The 21,924-nt window shown below is 35.5% G+C and overlaps 3 protein-coding genes and 2 long non-coding RNA genes across 5 annotated transcripts; 3 read left to right on the top strand and 2 right to left on the bottom strand.

The window, feature by feature from the left end:
• Positions 1 to 146: 146 nt before the first annotated feature.
• Positions 147 to 4,605, bottom strand: LOC141899335 (leucine-rich repeat-containing protein 40-like). The gene is made up of 14 exons (XM_074785580.1): positions 4,351 to 4,605; positions 3,588 to 3,769; positions 3,295 to 3,368; positions 3,047 to 3,176; positions 2,848 to 2,971; positions 2,505 to 2,647; positions 2,250 to 2,422; positions 2,078 to 2,168; positions 1,826 to 2,001; positions 1,633 to 1,740; positions 1,447 to 1,557; positions 1,291 to 1,368; positions 548 to 733; positions 147 to 465 (listed from the first exon to the last, which is right to left on the bottom strand). Exons 1-14 carry the CDS (start codon positions 4,508 to 4,510, stop codon positions 363 to 365), a joined length of 1,839 nt encoding a protein of 612 aa, XP_074641681.1. The 5' UTR covers positions 4,511 to 4,605; the 3' UTR covers positions 147 to 362.
• Positions 4,606 to 5,071: 466 nt separating this feature from the next.
• On the top strand, positions 5,072 to 11,604 carry LOC141899512 (proline dehydrogenase 1, mitochondrial-like). The gene is made up of 13 exons (XM_074785875.1): positions 5,072 to 5,407; positions 6,905 to 7,113; positions 7,188 to 7,219; positions 7,328 to 7,477; positions 7,566 to 7,630; positions 7,738 to 7,925; positions 8,646 to 8,727; positions 9,427 to 9,519; positions 9,611 to 9,757; positions 9,843 to 9,938; positions 10,014 to 10,198; positions 10,285 to 10,373; positions 10,455 to 11,604. The coding sequence occupies exons 1-13, from the start codon at positions 5,072 to 5,074 to the stop codon at positions 10,664 to 10,666; spliced, it is 1,884 nt and encodes a 627-aa protein (XP_074641976.1). The 3' UTR covers positions 10,667 to 11,604.
• A 5,551-nt stretch (positions 11,605 to 17,155) lies between these two features.
• LOC141900521 (uncharacterized) lies at positions 17,156 to 17,640 on the bottom strand. Its single transcript, XR_012618711.1, has 2 exons — positions 17,526 to 17,640; positions 17,156 to 17,393 (listed from the first exon to the last, which is right to left on the bottom strand). It is a non-coding gene; the product is annotated as an uncharacterized LOC141900521 (long non-coding RNA).
• Positions 17,641 to 18,619: 979 nt separating this feature from the next.
• LOC141900476 (uncharacterized) lies at positions 18,620 to 19,086 on the top strand. Its single transcript, XR_012618703.1, has 2 exons — positions 18,620 to 18,765; positions 18,838 to 19,086. It is a non-coding gene; the product is annotated as an uncharacterized LOC141900476 (long non-coding RNA).
• Positions 19,087 to 19,386: 300 nt separating this feature from the next.
• On the top strand, positions 19,387 to 20,908 carry LOC141899100 (zinc metalloproteinase nas-6-like). Its single transcript, XM_074785252.1, has 8 exons — positions 19,387 to 19,503; positions 19,652 to 19,694; positions 19,829 to 19,869; positions 19,967 to 20,039; positions 20,115 to 20,247; positions 20,323 to 20,426; positions 20,525 to 20,596; positions 20,697 to 20,908. Exons 1-8 carry the CDS (start codon positions 19,450 to 19,452, stop codon positions 20,906 to 20,908), a joined length of 732 nt encoding a protein of 243 aa, XP_074641353.1. The 5' UTR covers positions 19,387 to 19,449.
• The last annotated feature ends 1,016 nt before the right edge of the window (positions 20,909 to 21,924 follow it).

Below are 21,924 nucleotides of genomic sequence, written 5' to 3'. Positions count from 1 at the left end.
TGCGTACATGTTTTGAGACTTCAGCTTTCCAATGGCGATTATTCATGCAAGCATTATTCAGAGATGCTGAATGGTACATTTCTGGACAGAAAGAAATTAGAAAAAACTGCAATAATTTATTGATTTATTTTATTATAGAATTGATAACAGGTCAATGCAAGGCATTCTTCAATGGTCGACATTTTTATCGGGTAGTCTTATATTTCAACCCAATCAACTTAGCACATATCAACATATCACAATTTATTATTCATTTTTCATGCATATAAGCAGATAGCCGATTGCTTTACTTCATACGATATGCAACCCACACTAGAAAATGAATCGGCAGAGATCTATGTATGGTAGACCATTTCCACAAATTAAGTTATTCTTCCGCGTAACCATTCCAATAATGGTCCAGTTCCTTTAGCTAATATAGCTGGCCTTGGGTTACGGAATGCGTTGCCTTCTAACTGCAGAGACCTGAAAATCCAAAAAGTATAAAAGCATGATAAGCATGGAGTTGAATGTAGAAATATTTAGGAGGTGAAAAACTAGTCCATACCTGAGTTGAGAGCAGTTGCCTAATTCTGGTGGTACCTGTGAAATATTATTGTTCTGTAAATCAAGGGTAGCTAGTACAGGAGTTTCCTTGATCCCGGTTACATCCAGTTTATCAATCTGGTTGTCGCTAGCAAGCAGAATTTCAAGTTTTGGTAGTCCGTAAAGCGCTTTAGGGATTGACTTCAACCTATAATTCAATAATTATACATGTAGACAGAACTTTTTCTAGACTTTTGAATACAGTTAACCATGCGTAAGTTGGACCTTTTGGAACTAAGAAAAATCCTCCGACTTAAGAAAAGTCTGACTTTGAACAAGTCGGAGTCCAGCCTTTTTTTAAAGCTATGACTTGAGAATTAATTTCTGTAAATTAAAAAAGATTTAATCAACATCTACAAGAAATGATTTTGAAACAATGAAATATTTCGAGTTCAATTATCTATTCTTATACACTAACCACAACTAAAATAACCACTGTTGACATTATTCATCGTCGATTTCAAGCCAGGAAGATAGGTTGGTTGGAACAGGCAGGAAATCAATTTCCAAAGGGAAGAAAATAGCCTCCGACTTTCGGTGAGTGATTCTAACTGATTCAATATTTTGGAAACAAGAAAAGTACTACAAGATATATAAATTCAGAATATAAATTCAGGACCATCAATATTCATCCGATATAATGATCTGACTTACGCAAGGTTTACTGTAATTAGCTCATATATTAGGCATCAGCAGTACCAGTACCTGTTATATGCGATAGATATTTCTCTTAACTTATGCAACTGTTTCACATCTTCGGGCAAATCGTGCAGTTGATTATTTCTAGAAGCCACAAAAGCATGGAGTCAAAATACGCAAATATGAAATGCAATCTAGAAACATACTCAAGTGAATGTATACCTTAAATCAAGATATATCAGATTAATAAACAACCCAACATCAGAAGACACTGTAGTCAGCCTATTAAATCCAAGGTTCAGTTGTTGAAGATGGTCACCTACCAATACCAAACTGAAAGACAATTGAATTACAGATAAGAATTTTAGGAATTTTTCATACACCCAAAATCACTTGCTGATCACTCACTTTTCTGGCCATTTTTGCAACAGATTTTTACTGAAGTTAATAACTTTGATTTGTTTGTCTTTCATAACTTCCCAAACAACAGTTGGAATCTCAGTGGACTTTTTGTTACTGAAAAAGAAAAAAAAGCTGGTCAACTACTTCATTGATACTGGTTAGCATCGATTATTTGAATATTTATAATTACTACACCTACTAATATTCTATAGTTCCAGTTAGTTTTATAGTATGTGGATCTAAATAATCTCCAGTTCCTCCGATAATGCCACTAGCTCCATTGGCTTGCTTGATGACAGCAGACTCTGTTGTATTAGTCTCAACAGGTTCTTCAATCCGACTTTGCAGGTATTTCTTCAGCTCATTTGTTCCTCTCTAAAGTGTGAAAAAAAGTTAGTTGTCCAGAAATTGGGGTTCCTTCTCACAACTGGGTACTAAAGACTTTACTTGCCATGATTATGTCTCTTCTAATAGCTTTCAATGGATTGCCATCTAAAACTATCGATTTGAGTTTGCTCATTGTTCCCAGACTAAATGGCAGGCTAAAATGTAGAAAATCTTCCTGATGAATAATATGAATTATCAATCGTTGATAAGGACAATCTAGCATTACAGAAACTTACCATGATAAGTCATTATTAGTCAAATCAAGTCTTTCTAACGCTTGCAATATGGTGATCTCTTCAGGTAACACGGATATTTTATTGTCACGAATGTCCAAGACTGACAATGAATATAAGTGCTCCATCTGTTCTGGCCTAATTTCCTTAATCCCATTATTACCAACTTGAAGGTCCTATGGAAATGTAACTCAATTCTGTATACATTTTCATTTGCTACATAATCAAATGTATTACAAAATGTTAAGTCATATATACCTTCAATTTATGACAGCCTTTAAGCAGAGGAAGGTATGTTAATTTGTTGTGTCGTAGATGCAGTTGTTCTAAATTTGCCAAAGTTCCAACAGATTCAGGCAGTCGTGTTAATTGATTGTGTGTCATATCCAGAATCCTTACAGCTACAAAATGAATAAGACTGATTGTCAACAACTTAACACCTGATAGGATGTTTCTCCAATGCAAAAATATAGTAGACTCTGTTCACACCTATAAATTAGCTAATTATGCTAGAATTGAATGTCTGAAGACCCTTAACTTTGCATGATCATTGATTTATTCAAGGTATAATGATCAATGTCAACCCCATTTCATTATTTACCATTTAAGCCACCAATTTGTTCCGGTAAATCACAGATTTCATTGTTTGATGCATTGAATTTAAAGACTTTAGCAAGGTAACCAATTGACTGTGGTAATGCTGTAAGCTTGTTGTGCGATATATCCTGAAATATATAACGTGTATCATTAAACTGGAAGCTGTAAACAATTTGTTCAAAATAAACATTCACACAACATACTAAGTCTTCAATGAATAAAAGTTGTCCTATGTCTTCACCCAACTCTGTGATTTCATTGTGGGCTAAATGCAGAGTTGTCAATTTATCCAATGAATATAAACAGCTAGGTATTTTCGATAGTTTATTATGACTGAAAAAAAAATTATTTCATAATAGGCCTAATTGATTTTTCAATACCGGTATGTATCAGTATCTCGAGAAAATATAACTTCATCAGGGTTAAATTAATATTGCTGACATATACTGACCTTAGAATTAACCTGGATAATTCCTTCAATTTAGCAAGATTTTCTGGCAAGGAGACAAGACTGTTATCATGAACCTAGATAAATAAATACAATACATAATCAACATGCAAAATCATGTGTTATTTTGGTTTCTCTGATGATGGAGTTTACGTAGTTAAAAATCCGAAACTGTCAGAAAATAAATGGTTTCATCATCAACTTTGGGTTTTTGCTTATTATGAATCTACTGAACGAGAGTACTTCGTTGAATATTTAGTTAACCAGGGATACTGCGAAAATGGTTGAATACTAACATCCAAAACGATCAGAGCTGGAAGATTTATGATATCTTCATGAAGATGACTGATTGAATTAGATGCTAATATTAGTTTCGTTAAATCAACTTGCTCCCACCAACGTTCATCTGCATTGTCTAGGTTTACATTTCTAGATTCTTCAGGTAATTCTTGGTTTATTTTCCATACACTTGCAGGTACTGTGGAATAGAAATCAAATCAACTAATTAATCATATGAAACTAAAGGTTAAATGATTAGCTACATTGCACTGCGTTTAACCTGAATTTCAAGCCGAAGGTAGTGGACATTTTGCCATTATCCCAGTTCACGTTATTTTGCCTATGATAACTCATTCTGATGAGCTAATTCAAAATTGTGTAGCTGAATGTTTTGACTATGGTTCCTATCCCTAAAATCAAGAATACATAAAGAGGATACTAAGTATTAGCCTATGATCTTTATGTATTTTTGCTAAAATTAACCCTAAACCACCCTCAGGACCCCTGTAGACCTACTAGTCTAGTATTTAGCTGTTGTTCCCATAGCGTCTGGTATTCAGACTACCTCTAGACCCTAACCCAAAAGGCAATGCCAATGTTTATTGCCTATTCTATTTTTCATTTGAGATATCTTCAGGATTAAGAGGGGCGACATAGCGTTTACTAAGATAATGCTGCCAGCTATCAAATTCTTAATAAATCTGCATTGTGCCTCATCAGGACATCAAGCGGCATAATAAATATATACATGTACACAGATAATACAGATAAAATAGCTACCTTCAGAAAGACCTCTCCCGGAAAGATTAAGTTGTCCACTTTTTCTGGCTTGTTTCAAAATGGCATCATGGACCTTATCTGTTCCTTGTTGACCAAAAACTGCACTGCCACTGGATTTGAAACCCGGCCGAAGAGCACCCCTTCCACGTCTAGTAGCCATTATTCAACACATACAATACAGTACAAGTAGATAAAATAAATGTGGGTCCAGAAAAAAATTTGGAAAAGCTGGAATTTCATTTCCTGCTCCACAAAGTCCGGGGGTGTCGCGCAATGGCAGTCCCTCACAACCATCTCATTGCGAATTTCGGTTCGAATCCCAAAAAATATTCAATCTAACTAATTTTAGGATTCCTTTCTGATTAATTTTATAATTACATTTTATTATCGTTTGAAATGCTGCTGATTTTGTTTCATGTTTTTTACGACCTCAACCACACCTCAATTTCTACTGAAATGATTGGTGGAGACGTCCCCGCCTTTCAGCGTGATTGGTTAGTAGATAGAGTTGATGGGTTCGAATCCTGATGTAATGCATCGCTTTTTTATAGTTGTAACCCGTTATTATTTGTTTTTCTAGTTTTTCTTTTTTATTTTCTGAATATTATGAACGAAATTTGCAAGAATAGAATAAGATAGATGCCTATTTCAAGAAATATTGTAATATCATTTATATAATAATATTTTGTTATTATTGCGTAATGTCAATGATATCGAAAAAATGGCGTCTCTCCGAACGGCATCAGTTATATCACGAAAATCATTAATAGTGCATCGTCTTTATAGATTTACTGGTTCAAAAAGCTCAACCATTACGTTCTTTAGATCCAAGGCTGATGCAGCATCTACTTCGTTGAGAAATGAATCTGTGCTTCAGACTAATGACTCGAACCGACCTAAAGCGGCCACGTCATACTGTCCAGAATACGAAAAACTCGATCTAACTTTCGAGAACGAAACCGAAGCGTACAAGAGCAAAACAACTTATGAGCTTCTCCGAGCATACCTGACGTACAAATTGTGTTCCGTCGATTATCTTGTGGATAATAACAGACAGGTAAATTACACCAATTAGTAATCGTAATCATCTTGTGTAATTAAATATCTAGTTAATTTTGTGGGCCTATAATCACAGGGACTTGTCACAATTGATAGTGAATGAATAAAACCAATATCAATGACCAGGTCCACTATCCCTGTATAATATAAAAAACAAGGGTGGCAACAAATTTTCAATCTGACAATGACTTCTCCACTTCAATCGACTGTAATTCCAAAAATTCTCAACCGATTCACATGAAATAAGCTTTAATACAACCTAGAAGACTTTCTGCTTCCAACGAGCCTTTAACCACCACTCTAGGACAATTATCTCACAACGAAATCACCGTTTTTTGACGAGAGATAGCTCAAATTGGAGGTGTACCGATTCTATGGTGGACAGCAAAATGGTCGTATTTTTCACTTCAAACGATGATTTCTATGTGAAATCTTAGAGATAACCCCAACAAACCATACATTTTTTAAAACTACGCGGTCATACCTGTACGCTTATCTCATTTATTTGTATAATCCACGCGATGGGTGAGCTCGCAAGCTCAAAATCGAACAAATATACGAAAAAGTCACCTCGCACTATCGCGCTGGCGGCCATTAATCACGTGACGTGCAAATTCGGGCTATGTTAATAAAACCGCGACAAGTCTACGTCTGTAGACTTGAAAAAAGGAAATGTTTGCTAATAATACCACCCCTCAGACGAATGTTGCACTATATTTTCATAATACGGATATTTTATTAATTAACAGAACTTTTGATAAATTTTGTAATGTTTTTCGAAATCTCTAAGCCAATCAATGCGCGTGAAATATTTAGCCCGTTACCACGATATCACGTGATTAATGGCCGCCCAGTTGATGACAAGTTGAACGCCGTGTTCGTCCTCATTTTCGATTTTGAGCTTGTGAGCTCACCCATCGCGTGGATTATACAAATAAATGAGATAAGCGTACAGGTATGACCGCGTTGTTTTAAAAAATGTATGGTTTGTTGGGGTTTTCTCTAAGATCTCACATAGAAATCATCGTTTGAATTGAAAAAAACGACCATTTTGCTGTCCACCATAGAATCGGTACACCTCCATTTTGAGCTATCTCTCGTCAAAAAAAGGTGATTTCGTTGTGAGATAATTGTCGGAGAGTGGTGGTTGTAGGCTCGTTCGAAGCAGAAAATCTTCTAGGTTGTATTAAAGCTTATTTCATGTGAATCGGTTGAGAATTTTTGGAATTACAGTCGATTGAAGTGGATAAGTCATTGTCAGATTGAAAATTTGTTGCCACCCTTGTTATTTTATTATACAGTTGCAGGGATACTGGTACCCCCATCATTGGTCTCATCCATTATCAGTCGTGACAAGTCCCTGTGCCTATAATTAATAAATCTTAGATCCTCAATCTAATTGTCAAATCCATCGAATTGAATCTCAGGCTCAAGAGGCCAACTAAATAATTGCTGGTGTTGTAATTCTGACTGATGCAAATTTGCTATTTTTCAGATTTTAAAAGTTGTGAGAAAATGCCTTGGACAGACTTTATTCAAGAGGTTAATGAGAGCAACATTTTATGGTCATTTTGTGGCTGGAGAAGATCAGGATGACATAAAACCAGCTATCAACAGAATGAGGCACTTTGGTGTTAAGTCGATCTTGGATTATAGCGTTGAGGAAGATCTGACTAAAGCTGAAGCCAAAGATGCTGAAATGGAGTAAGAATGAAAAATATGTATTGTAAACTCAATAGCCTGCAATTTTTACTCAAACCCATTTCCTTGTATTGTAGGTCCTGTATTACTTCAGCAGGTGATGCACCAGGTGGGTTGATAGCAATTTTTTTGGGGTCTAATAACTAAAATTTCTATGCAACATGAAAACCAATAGGCCTATGTTCAAATCTTTTCTTCTCATCAATTTGTATGGCAGCATCTGATGAAAATGTGCGCTATCGTGCTCATGAAGAATTTGGAGATCGTCGAGAGAATGTGACTGGAGCGAGAACCTATTTCTATGAAGATGAAGCAAAATGTGATAAGACGATGGAGATTTTTCTCAGAAGTATTGATGCTGTTTCAGGTATGGTTGATGGTCTGATTTAAGAGTTTTATGAAGAATTGTCAACTCTAAATGCTTATCAGAGAAATATGTTATCATATTATTTTAGGGTCTACACAAAGTACAGGTTTTGCTGCTATCAAACTAACTGCATTGGGACGGCCTCAATTCTTGGTAGGCATTATCTATGATTGATGAATTTTGTAATTTATTTAATTTTACCAATATCTTATTCTGAAAAATGATCTTTCATGTTATCGTGTTCCTTTTTATTTCTTAAGCTGCAAATGTCTGAGGCTTTGGTTGAAATGCGCAGGTTATTTAACTTGATTTCTGAAAATCCAGATGGGTCGTCTTCGCAGACGATCAGTTCTGATAGATTCAAACAGAGATTGAAAGAGCTTGGAGTAACCGTTTCGCGCGATGATCGCAAGAAATGGTTCACATTGTTAGATGCAACTAAAGATGGGTAAGTTATTGTCATGTGCGTGTAATGAATCATCTTCAGAATGTTGAAAGAAATCGATTTTCTTGTAATGAATTTCAGTTTATTCAATGTAATTGATGAACAGCGAAGAAGTCTTAGTTGATTCTTGTTTATGATCTTATATACAGTCAGACCCTGTTGATACTATTTGGTTTAATACAGAACTTGTTTATCTGGATGATTTCTAGATTTCCTGGCTGAAATATTGACATGTTTATTAATCATTAATTTGGGTAATACATACTCTGCACTACAGTTTCAATGTTGCCCATAAAATTTGTATCAACAAGGTTCGACTGCATGATTTTATTAATGAGGTAGCAGTATGTATTTAATTGGCTTTTCATAACTTAGTATTTGAGGATGATTTTTGTTCTGTGTTGTCAAACATTTCTGTTATCTTTCTTTGCATCAGCTTTTTAATTAATCATTTGCTGCTTGAACTGTAGCCATACCAAGTTTAAGTTCCTTTTGATGTCATACCATTTACATTTCGTATTATATGCATCATTCTATGTAAATTTATTCATTATTTTCTTTAGTTTTTATTCATTTAATTCATATTGTTGTGGAGATTGGAAATTAGTTTTCAAGTCGTCGGATTTCTGTCCTTTCATAGAGTGCTTTATTCCCTTACTGCTGATTAGACTCAAATAAAATGAGCATTATTAATCAAGGAGTATTATTAATAATTCGTTACAGGAAAATTGATTTGTTAGACTGGCATAACCTGTTGGAGGTTGAAATGAACCTCCCACGGATTCTCACTATCAAAAATATTGAGGTAGGTAAGGTAGATCTTTGAAGTAATTTGTTTGCCAGGGGTATAAGGTGATTTACTATTTCATCTATAATCAGGATTTTTCTGTATTTTATTGTATTTTTGTGATGTAGTGCTGTACATATGAGAACATGCTTTTCTTAATACAGTCAACTAATATTGGATTGTGTTTTTCAGATTCGTTTAACAATTTCCTATAGCTACTTTTAGATGGCCTTTTGTTGAGCTACTTTTAACTAAATGTTTTTCAATAGAATTAAATGAGAAAACAGATAGCACTTGTAGGTTGAAAAACCTTATTAGAACGAAACAACAGTAAAATCAAGCAATAGTACCAGCATTTTAAGGGACTACAATCTTCCTATAGATACTGTTGTTTAAACCATTTAACCTGCTACACAAGTACTACCTGTTTTGTTGTTTAACTTAAAGACTAGGTTGACTCTATTGTTTTCAAGGGATTAACTTCGTTTCCAATTCGTTTTTGGAGTACCGTTATTTTTATTTTTAACGATCAGGCCAATATTGATATGCATATTCAAGAGTGATTAAATGTTCCTATAGCAATTAAAGGTGACAACTGTTTTAAGTACTGCATTCTTGCAAGCGAGGTTCTTTTCATAATCATTAGGTTTATGAGGAAATGATTTTCGAAAGTATGATTTTGATTCTTTGCTGATCTCTAAATTTTGTTTCTTTCAGACGGATTTAGCTAATCCTGGCTTCACCCCGATGACTGATCAAGAGATGCAACAAATGAAAAACATGTTGGATCGCATAGATACTATTGCAAAGGTAACTACCGGTACATGTATTTATTCAGAAAGATTTCAATCAGAATACCTTGGGTAATGTTTTGTGACTATTTGGTCTGTTTGTTTTGTAGTATGCTCAAAAGAAAGATGTTCGTGTGATGGTCGATGCTGAACAAACATACTTCCAGCCAGCTATTAGTCGATTCACTATGGAGATGATGAGAAAGTATAATAAAGAAAAAGCCTATATATTCAATACATACCAATGTTATCTGAAGGTAAAGTTCTTATTGCTGTCTTTACCTGTCCTATTAACAAGTAATTCTTCTATTAATGTGTCACAATCTTTTTTCATATTTTCAGGAAACATTCAATAATATAATTGTCGACTTGAATCTATCGGCACGTGAAAATTTTTATTTTGGCGCAAAACTAGTTCGTGGAGCATACATGGAACAGGTAATTTTCTGGTCAAATGATATTTCACTATTAAAAGAATCAAACATCTTCATTTAGACATTTCAAAATTTTTAGGAGCGAGCCCGGGCCCATTCTTTGGGATATCCAGATCCGGTTTGTGATAATTATGAAGCCACGAGTTTGAACTATGCAAATGTATTAGGTAAAGTAGTAGAACACATCAAAGAGCGAGAAATGGGTAAAATTGCTATTATGGTTGCAAGTCACAATGAAGATACAGTTCGACTGACTGTTGAAAAGTATGTAGCTAATCTATCTTATTCTTGATTCATTGACGTATTGATTAGGTATGGTGAATATTGATAATGATATTTTTTTCTGACAGAATGAGGGAGAATGATATTAAACCTAGTGATCGAGTTCTTTGTTTTGGACAGTTGCTTGGTATGTGCGATCAAGTTAGCTTTCCGTTAGGTAAGTTGATGGATATAGAAATATCATAGTTGTCTTTCAAGCTAAGCCTATGTTTAATGAACTGATGCCTCTCAATTGTAGGACAAGCTGGGTACTCCGTTTATAAGTATGTACCCTACGGACCTGTTGAGGAGGTTATACCCTACCTATCTCGTAGGGCCTTGGAAAATCGTTCCGTTTTGGCCAAAGTCAAAAAAGAAGAGAAATTGATAGTGAGAGAATTAAAAAACAGAATGAAATCGGGCAACATAATCTACGATCCATTCATGCACCCACCAACTCCTCCTATCTAATAATCAATTCAATGTGTTGTGATTTTTTGTGCTGATGTGATATTTTTGAGGGTTGCAGAATTCATATTTCCTATTGTAGTGAATTGAACAAATATTTATAAACACATTTATTATACAATGTATGATTTGTGGCAGTTATCAACACCTGCCACTTCTCATTCATACGGGCTCACACTAACTGGTATGGCTTTTAACTATGTTTAGTCATGAAGTTTAGGTAGAGCCATTTGATGGCTGCTGGTTGATATTCAACCTAAAGTATTCTGCTTAATTTCTGTTATAATCATGTATGTTGTATTATTATCATGATAATCAAAAACCACCACACTAAAGTATTATCCAAATTTATGACGATTTCAGATGAATATCTGTGATTTGTGAATACGTATGTATATATACATGTATCTATGATCAATTTTGTTTATAAATCAAAATGCACCGTTTCAATATTTGCAATGTTTAGCTGGTAACATGACAATGCAATCAACAGCTTTATATTCCTATTCTCTCGTGTAGATCTCAATTGTATATTTATACTACTAATACCGAAAAACTTTTGATGCACTTGTATGATGTAGAAATTATGTATTTTTTCTTATATTTTAATCTATATTTGTTTACATGACCCGGTTTGGATACCGAAACAAGGTAGTTTCGGAATACCGAATACGGAATACTGAAGCCGCATTTACCTTATCGTTATAACTGTTCAACTATTGGATGAGAACATCCCTCATCTACGTAGGATAGACCCCAGTTATTTATCAAATAGGTGACTTAGAAAATATCTGCCCAAGCAAAAAATTCTTGAAAAGTATTTCCTGATTCATTTGGTAAGAACTGATCGATTCCATTCACTCAGTTTTTGTCCTCGCACTGAGATCTGTATATTTGTGTGTTTTTAGACGTTTATGGTTTTCTTTATTTTTTGCTGTATAATTGTATGTGTTTGTATATCTACTTGCGTTATAATTAGTTGCGTATAGATAAGAATAAATCGTTTGTGAAACTAATTTTAACTCGTGTCTTACAGTCGTTGTCGTGGAAAATATCGCATGTAACATGTTTGTATTAAGTCTAAATGCTACCTAGTGCCACTTTTTGGAAAACAATTGTTTAGGCTCTGATTTGTGCTTACCTCTCACCAAAAAGTGCTGAGAAGTGCTACTTTTTGACTTGCAAGTTATCTGAAAAATATGTGTCTCGGCATTCTTAATTGTGATACGTACTTTGAGTGTTGATCAAATAATCAAAAGCCAAGCATCACTTCTTGGCAATTAGTATATCCTAGCGCTTGAGTGACAAGTGAAATTTAATGGTCCCGTGAGATCCGTGGAAAGTGCAACTACAGTGTTACTAAAGTACCACGAAGACATCCTGAATTTTAAAATGATACTTCCGTATCTTTTTAGGTAAATATCCTATTTTTTAACAAAAAAACTTTAGCTTATCAATTAATTAGTATCTTACACAGAATAAATTGCTTAACTTTTTGAATGATCAATCATAAAAAAAATAAATGAATAAACTTCCACTTTTTTCCTTCCATGACCATGATATATTTTTGCGAGAATATGATCTATGTAGAATACAAACACCCGTCGCCCTCTCCCCTAGTAAAATAGAAATACTTCGATATTCTTCGATATTATGGTAGAATAGCTACACTCTGACGTGACCGTGACCCCGTTACAAATTTACTCTTAAAAAACTGTCTTTTATAGAAAATTGATACTCGAGTTGTTTCAGTGCTGTTAAAGAGTCAGGTAATTCTGAAAAAGGCTACTTTTTCCGCACCAAAATGCTTACTTTTGCTTAAGCCTTACTACTTCAAACTAATCATAATCATGGAGACTCCGGGTGAATGAGCTAAATAGCTATAAACTACTAGCTATTTCCGAACTAACTTAAGAGCTACACCTTTAATAAGCCTACTTATGAAATACTTCAGAGCGGCGTCGAGAAACGAGTTATATAGTAGAGAGGCAATAAAAGAACGGACATTAAACAAGCCATGACTGAGTTTGTAAGGACACTAGACCAAATTAATACGATTTTTCCAATTACATTTATTGTTATCTATGGCTCGTGGATGGTCATTCCTTTATCATTATTTAGTTCCACTGATCCGACATTTCATACATAAACATAATTGCTCTGAAAATCGGTGAAAACCATTCTGATAAAACGACCAGTACACAGCTGAGAATGTTTATGAATTTCTCACCAGATCGCAAATAAAGAGATTTTCACTAGAATTCGCGGAAGCTTTGTTAGTATATATATATGATCGTGAATGTTCGCACAAGCCGAGGCGGGTTTCTATTGAAAGTGAATTTAATTCGATTTCTCTCAAGAATAGGACTACACACACACACACGGCGGATATCACAACCTTGTGACTTTTTCAGTGAAACATCCACTGGTTGTGAAAAGTGTCGTTATAATGGCGAAACTAGGTCTCGGAACCCTACAACCGAAGGGACTGTTGAATATGAATGGTGGTGTAGGGAGATGTGTATCGTTTGCGAATGCATCAAATCTTGTCAAGAAAGTGTTGATTTCGCCGCGAACAGCGCGTTCAATGCGTATTCGAAGACGAAAGGAGGTTTCGTCTCGTAATGCGTATAGTGGTAGGGTAAAAACCAAACTTCAGAAATCAGCACGCGAGAAAGGTAATGTTGTAGAGGAAGTCGAACGTGATCGACAATTCTCGGATTCTGATGATGAAAATGACGAGGAAGATGAAATCCCGTACTTTACTGCCAGAATTGAACCTGATGATGCGTTGCTGAAACATTGGTCAAGTGAAGAATCGATTGAAACAGCTTTGTCGTTGTTAACTGTATCAGCTATCAGTGAAAACCTCGTCGAAACACATGGGTTTGATAAAGCAAGAAACAAAGCCAGCGAGGGGAGGTGGAAGGAACTGATGAAGCAACGATCTGGAATCTTTCGTCTCGGTGCAGGGGCACCGCAGATACAAACGATTTCCGGTCTTTTGCGAAGGGAAAAAATTGAGGGAATAGATTGGGAGGAACGCCACCTATTGTTCAAGTGTTCCAAAAGTATCCCAAAGGTAAATAGTATTAGATCAGCTAGTATCCCAGATGTATATGCACTAACAGCTGATGCCGATACTAATTGGGTTGATAATGATCGACCGAAGTCGGCAAAACTGATTTCAAGTGATGGAACTGTTCTAACACCTTCGAAACTAAACCGAACTGAGAACGTTACATATTATCATCCTGGTGCAATAAACAAAAATGGTCAGTCTGTATCAGCGGAATACCGAAAAAGGCGCGAAGCCAACAAAACACTCGAATCACTAAAAAATATCACCGGTTACGGTGATTCCATCGATGTCTATTACCCCGAAAGGAACCGTGGGCCGATGATGTCGCACAAACTAAAGATATTACCGGAATTAGGCCAGGTTCTACAAGATGATATTCTCAGACATATGGGGCAGAAAAAGTATAGTTATTTGTGTCAAGATAGCCTCGTCCAGCTGGAAACGACTGAAACTGCCACAGAACGTAATCTGCGAATATTTAACTGGTTGGTCGACGTGCGTAATAGTTGATAACTCTTTACCGATACCTCAATACAAATTGCAAATTCATAAATCATCATTTGTCTTCTGGTGAACTATTCATAAGAACTTTGTGAAAATGAGTTTTTCAAAATAAATTTGTGACATTAAACATAAATCAATTGAGTTAATGTGGAGTTCATGGCAATGCATCTGATCGACAAACCGTGTAACATTATACTTCATTAGATGACTTTTATTGACTAGCTCTAGAAATCATGCTGAATCATTTCCATGCATTGATTGATCAGCATCGCTAACTCGGCGTGCTGATGGCGTAGCCCTTGATTGCATTCCGGTAACGTTGTGTTGGTTACGACAATGATAAATAAAACGGCGAGTTAACCCGGTATCAATGGTTTCATAACCAGTATAGGCTACACGGAGAATATTCCACGACAGTTGGTTTTACCGACGGGCAAAGAAAGAGGTGGTGACTGTGCGACAATTAGTAAGCGATTACTGCAATCAGAGATTAGAAATTCGACATTTAATTGAACTTCAAAACGCTGGATGTGAGTATTGGAGAGGTATATTTCTTGTTTAGAAGTCTTAGCGTATGATGCCGACATATATTTCTGTTTAACGTAGAATTAGTGAAAACAAGACAAGAAATTAAATAAAAGGAGTAATATGATGCCGTCGCCAATCGTGTTATCAATAGTATACCTACCTACGTAAAACAAGATTTTCGAATGTATTTGTACTTCGAAAAGATTGACCTATTTTTCAAGCTTCACGCATACAAATCTATTGGATATTAGGAATATGTAGAAGAAAAACCCGTCAATAGGGAATTGGGGCTTCAGAAATTCGATTGGAAAGTTAAATCGAATTGTTTATTATAATAGTAGGTACGCACACGACGACATTGTAGATAGCTGAAACGACTCTTATTGGTATATGAATAATGAACGATCTTGTTCCTTTCAGGCTTTTCACTTAGGCGACGTTTAAAAAACAACATCGGTGTCAGTAGAACAGGTATTACACATGCAACGTCGTGGCGAACCGAGACGAGCACCACGAAAAGGTGGCTCCAGCGTTGTTTGGCTTAATGACCACTAAACCGCGGGAAAATATGGTAACTATCGTGCAAATTAAAGAAGGATCAGGGTTGGAGTTACATCGTCGACTGCCTACCTCAACATCCGTCGCTCAGTTTAATTCGATGAGGAATAACAGCTTATTGCGTACGGGCTCAAGTCTTACTCGCAAAGGCCCCGCATTACCGAGCGTCAATAGCGGCAATAACATTCGCCGGCCGATGACAAGTGCTTCATTCGTATCACGTGTAAATTCATTGGATCGGCCGCGAACCTCGTCGCCTGGTGTAACGCGACTTTATCAACCATCTACTGAGCTGGATAACGTTACGGAACAAGAGGAAAGCGAAGAACAGAAAAAGGATAACATTGAGACACTTTATAGATGTATAAGTGCCCATGTGCGCCAACAAAGAGCTTTCGAGTCACCGACTCCCACAAAATCTATCAATCTTAAAACCAGACATTCTGACGGATCGCAAAAAAGGATCAGTTTGCTTCGTGAGGTGGACTCAAACACGTGTAACATTAAAAAGACAAATAAAGTCTCAATATTAACATCACGACAAACTAGCGCTTCACCGGAAGTCTTGAACATTACCAAACGACACAATCGTTTTCAGCTCCCATCAGCGCCCGAATTACAGAAGAAAGTAAAATTCAAAGACATCGATTACCGCGATAGTGTCTTTAAAGATGAAATGGAGGTAAAAATACCGCTGTTCAAAGACGAAGAACCAGCACCATTAACTATTCAAAACTTAGAAACGCATACGTCGTTATTATCACCTCGAGTCATTGGCTTTAGTACGGATCAACTTCCTTCTGGTATTGATAATGAATATAATGTACAGTCTCACAGCGCTGAGCGCAGAGAACGAAAAATGAGAGTTATCTCTTGGTTACAGGAAAGGATAAAATTCGAATCGTCGATCGGATCTACGATGAACACTACAAAATTGTTGTCGCGAAGGCCGAGCACTCCGAAACTTATTCCAAAAGACACGCCGAGTTTTTTCGATACTCGAAACACAATCGAAAATAAACCGACTATGATACGAGTTACATTTGATGAAGATGCGCCAAATATTGAACAGTGACTTATTAGCGATTTATCATCATTTCGTGGAATAATTGACTTAATTCCGTTTGATTCTCATTCTATTTCGAGATCACGGCCAACTGACTTCGCAATATAAATCTTGGGTAAAAATAAATTACCTACGTAAATCTCTTTGGCATTAATTGTACTTTTGCATTACTGTATACAATGGTTCTTCAAATGTTTCTAATGGTTTTATTGTGTCTAGTTTTTGTTCAGGGTAAAATTCACGATTTTTAAAAAAGTGACCATGGAGATACTGATTAAAAGATAAGCCCATAAGTGGAGCCACTGTGAAATTGATTAGGTAATTCTAGGTCTAATACAGTCACTGATTCCAGTCAGGATCAGTAAGTATATCTAATCAGTGAAGCTGTTTAAACTAGTTTCGGAATTATCCCGTGGCTCACTTCAATACTGAAAAAATGTGTTCGTTATACCACTTATTTTTGAAAAATAATGGCTGTGTAATTCACGAACGTGGTATTTTGACGGTGATGTTGCGAATTTCTTTTGGATGTCTTTAAAAGTACGGATTGTTGACCGCCGACGAAGAATCGATGAGAGAGTCCGTACGAGTCCATAGCCCCAGTATATATACATCATATTATTCATCTTACCCATGAAATTCAAAACCGACAAATAAAATACCTTACTGTAATGGTACAGCATTTTTAGCTTATATATGTTATATCAACACTTACACCCAAACTCATCGGATAGAATCATACAAACACAGTAAGTGAATCCAATTCATGTGTCTATTTATATTCAGTTCTAATATGAGTGATGTCCAAATGTCCCTGGATATTTTTTGATGGCGGCATTCATGCACGCGGTATAAACTGAGGTTTTGTATGTCGTCGATCCGAATTTGTTTACGCAATCTGATACGTATTGGATTATATACTTCGACGAAACGACGTAAGCTGACACTTGTGCCAGACCAACAACAAGAATTACAAGAACGAGCAGTTTCATCTGAAAACAATTATGTAAAACAACTATTATACGATTAAGCGAATATTCAGTAATGCCGCAGTATTTATCGAATTTGAAGGTAAACAATTGAAAAACAAACTGAACCATAGGATAGGGGTATACAATACTTACCTCCGAGATGTAATAGTTTTGTGCTTACCAAAATAATCGTCAATGTTAACTTCATTTAACGGTGAATATCGTATTTATATAATAAGATCCATTAACTTAATGGTTCTTTTTTAATCCCTCTCATATCTTATCTCTTATACAACGTTTAATGATTTGAAATCTAACAACTCAAATATATCTTAAGTAACGGAACACACCATATCTATAAACCATGTTAGAATTTTCATTTATGCGCATTATATCTTAGCCATGAATATTCAAATCTGGACAGAAAACATAGGATGTTATTAGAAATAATACGATGTGAACAAGAACAAAAAATCCATATGCCGATTTCTGACTGAAATCAGCGTTTATTTAAACAGAGATTGTATAAACTACTTTCTGAATTATTTCACATGGCACACTTCACCGCAAAAAGTTCTGCGAGAAAAAATTCGTTAAACGACTTGTTTTTCCTATAACAGTATAAAATAACATCTTACACCAAGCTATATCATTTCAAACATTCCTTTCACCGGGGAGACCCCCTGCTTTCACAGATGTTTTAAGGTATTATTCGGAAAAGTATTAACCAGCTCATGGTAAGTTATGCTCGAATCTATATAGTAAACGAAACTACATAATTTTACTTAACTTGGAGGGCTAGGCACATTGGCATAAAACAATCAACATTTGCTTGCTGAAAATATCTTTGATTACAATATGGTCCATTCGTCGGTACATTTACCAATTCTAGATTCAAGGTATAAATCAATCTCTTCAAAATGGGTAAAAAAACTGGAAGTTAAAATTGTTGGGGCATACACGTGGAAAGTAATTGTGAAAATACCACATGTATTGATATCAGTTAAAAGAATATGTCTGTATTTTTGATGTTGAAAAATTATAGATAGCAAATTATTCAAATGTGCCATATGTTCATTTTCCAGTCTCCTTTTAAGAACGATTGAATTAAGCTAAGCTAACAATTATTGTTTAACGTAATGACAAATAAAAAAAATCACAATAGATACCGGAATAATGAAACTAAAACGCTTGGATTGTTGCTGTAAATTTTCGAAATGAAAATATGTCGGGAGATATGGGCAGGTGGCAAATAGAAAATAATTGTGTAATGAATGTCACTTCATATCATGTTTATGTCAGATAAAATTCAAGGGAAGAGTATATAAATCAAAGAGTATTGACACTTTGTCAAAAGCAATCTCGTGGTGAAGAAAGCAAGTTTACAGTAACTGTTCGTATTTCACTATAGCCGTTGTGAGCCTTTGAAATATATTATGTTGTTTATTGTATGCGTTATTTTCAGACGTTATTTACGAACATGAAACTTGTATTACTTCTCTTGTGCATGATGATGGCCGGCGTTGCCTTGGCGAGAAGAGGGACACCGGAGTACATAGCGAAGTGTGAAAAATGGGGCTGCGATCGCTGTAAAGATTTCGAAGGCTTTGACGTTGAAAAATGCAAATACTGGTGTCAAAACACTGACGATCATTACGATTATAGATGTGATCAGTATATACCTAAATACAATAAAATGACTTAAAATACTGAATCCGTAAGTCTTTGCTTTTTCAATGGACACATTTCGTTGCTTACACCGACTATTCAGGTATTGAGACGACTGTGTGATGAATGCACAAAATAGACTTAATTTTCCATTTCCATTACTGTTTGAACACTGGTAAAGATTATTGTGTAGAAAACAAAACAAATCTGAAGCTGAACTCAGGTTTCTTTAGAAGTGGTGATAAGCAGGTGTTGTTTATTCGTCATTTTTTCAAATATCGAATTGAATTGGATTGAATTCATACGTGCTTATCTAGTACATACATGTATAAAAAAGCAAATATCCGCTTCATATTTCGATATCGATGGTTTCACATCTCATTGCCCTGAGAGTGGGATTGTCGCAGATATGAGAATGAGGGTTGATTTTGTTTTCGGGCTTCTTTTATTCCAAACTGTTCAGGTAAATACACCGAATATAGGTCCACATTGATGAAGTGGTGATCATTGACTCCAAAAATGCTCTCGAGTCAATTTTGCAAATAGCGGAATTTTGAATGAAAAAAAAGAATGTTGCGGTTAATTGTGTATTTGTGTTTATCCGTTTGAAGGCATACAGTGTTCTTGATGTCAAGCAGAAACATGCTTCTACAAGTAAGTTGATCACCATACCAGGCGTTTCTTCCGAAAATTCGATTTAATTTGTCGTTTCAATTAGAGTTAACAATTTTAAATGCAAGCGTTAAACATTTTTCAATAGGCTGCGATAGTTTAGCGTTCTATTTCAGACTTGTATCAGGGAGATATCGACCTTTCTCAAATGTCACCTGTAAGCATGATTGTTTGGTTTGTTTATTGTTTGAAGATGTTACATCGGACAAAATAAATGGAAAATTAGATATATAACGTATTTTTTTTTCTATCAGTTCAGGAACGGTATTGGTGATATACAGATGATTTGGCCAGGTGGTACTGTTCCATACAAATACGAAATGATGGGTATGAACAGAATTATTGGTCAAATCGGTGTCTTCTCATTGGAACGAATCTAAGGTAATCAATTTGGTCTTTCAGATTCTGCTGACATGAAGGATATCGAAAGTGCTCTACGGAATTTGGAGAAATTGGTAAACAAAAATGGTCATTGTATCAAATTCAAGTCGTGGAGTAGTGAAAAAAACTTTCTAGTTATTTTTCCTGGAAATGGGTACGAGAATGGGTTTACAGAACACAACATTGCTTGAATAATGATATAAGTTTATAAAAAGTATTCATGTTTTAGATGTTCGGCACCGGTTGGTATGACAGGAGGAGCTGAATTTGTGTCCTTACACCCGACTTGTATTCTTGAAGATAAGATTCAACATGAAATACTTCACGCACTAGGTAGTTTCCCATGAATCCCATCGCGATCTCGTATCGATTCTCTGCCAATTTTCATCCATTAAAAACCAGTAAAAAGTGTGATTTTGGTTTTCCTCAAGGTTTCTGGCACGAGCAGTCGAGGCCCGATAGAGATAGATATATAACTATTAATTGGGACAATATACAAACAGGTAATATATAACTATAATAAACAAATGTAGATATAAACTTAAAATGCTCCCATTTCCTCATAATATATTTGTTATTTAAGTTTATGTATTTCATTTCAAGGTCATGAACACAATTTCGATGTACAACAAAATACGGACATGTTGGGTGTAAAGTACGATTATTACAGTTTGATGCATTATGACATGTACACCTGGAGCAAAAATGACAAGCCCACAATTACCCCGAAAGATAGTAGCGTCAAGTGGACTGGGGCTTTTGAGATCAGCCCGCTCGATGTTGAAAAGATTCGCAGGCTTTACGAATGTAGATGAAAATTCAAACTTTGTATTAATTCGATTGAATAAAGAATATTCACGAATTGCTAAATAATTTTGCTGAATTCATATATTGTGTCGAGTGTTTTCCCACTACTAATTATTCTGTTATCTATCCTCGAGAATAGATCATATTTTAGGAAGATCCCTTTGATTCAAGTGGCCACAAACTTGATTAATATCGTAAGCGGAGATGAATTTTTCCGTCTTAAAACGAATCAAACTCAACCAGGTAAACTGACTATCTACAATACATACTACCCTAGATGCGAACGCATGATACATCGTATGAAATGAAATCGAACAAGAAAAAAATATCGAGGTTACTTATTTTTATTCTAATACCCTTGTAGCAAGGGTATGCACTGTATTACTAAGCTCCAAAGAAAATTTCTTCAACAACAGATAATGATGATTTAGTCGATGATGTGTCAGGTAGATCTTACAATCAGTGCATGCGTATTTAAAACACATAAAACACATTCACGCCAGGGTGACTAATTTCACACCTTTGACCAGGGTTAAGTATCACTTCAGGTGAATCAAGGTAAAGGGTAAAATCCGAAATCTTCGTTGAGAATTGGTTATCGCGAAAACAACGCTGACGTGTGCGAAAATTACGGAAGTAAGGAAACATTCATATGCTTACCTACGTGTCAAGTGTTGCTTGTCAGTTTTTGAAGATTGAAAATGGCCTAGGCCTACATTATCACCCTGGATTCATATCTCGAGTTATTGTTAAGTTCAAGAAATCTCAAGAAATATTCATGCATCGCCGACTTCTTAGGGTTCAGAAGAAAAAGAATGTAATAGTATGCTGATCGCACCATATTCTCGAAAATCGGGCCAAATGATTTGCTAATAATCCTAATCTGGCCAATCAATATTTCCAATAAATCCGTTTCCAATGCCATTTCCATTTCAGAACGCTGAATCCTGGACATTGACTACTCGTTGACTAGTTATTTCCCTTGAATGCTAGAGATCATATGAAAATAAAGACATGACGTAAA

This window comes from Tubulanus polymorphus, chromosome 2 (genome assembly GCF_964204645.1).
Source record: "Tubulanus polymorphus chromosome 2, tnTubPoly1.2, whole genome shotgun sequence".
In the NCBI taxonomy this organism is placed as follows: Eukaryota; Metazoa; Nemertea; class Palaeonemertea; order Tubulaniformes; family Tubulanidae; genus Tubulanus; species Tubulanus polymorphus.
This window is presented reverse-complemented; position numbering and strand designations above follow the sequence as displayed.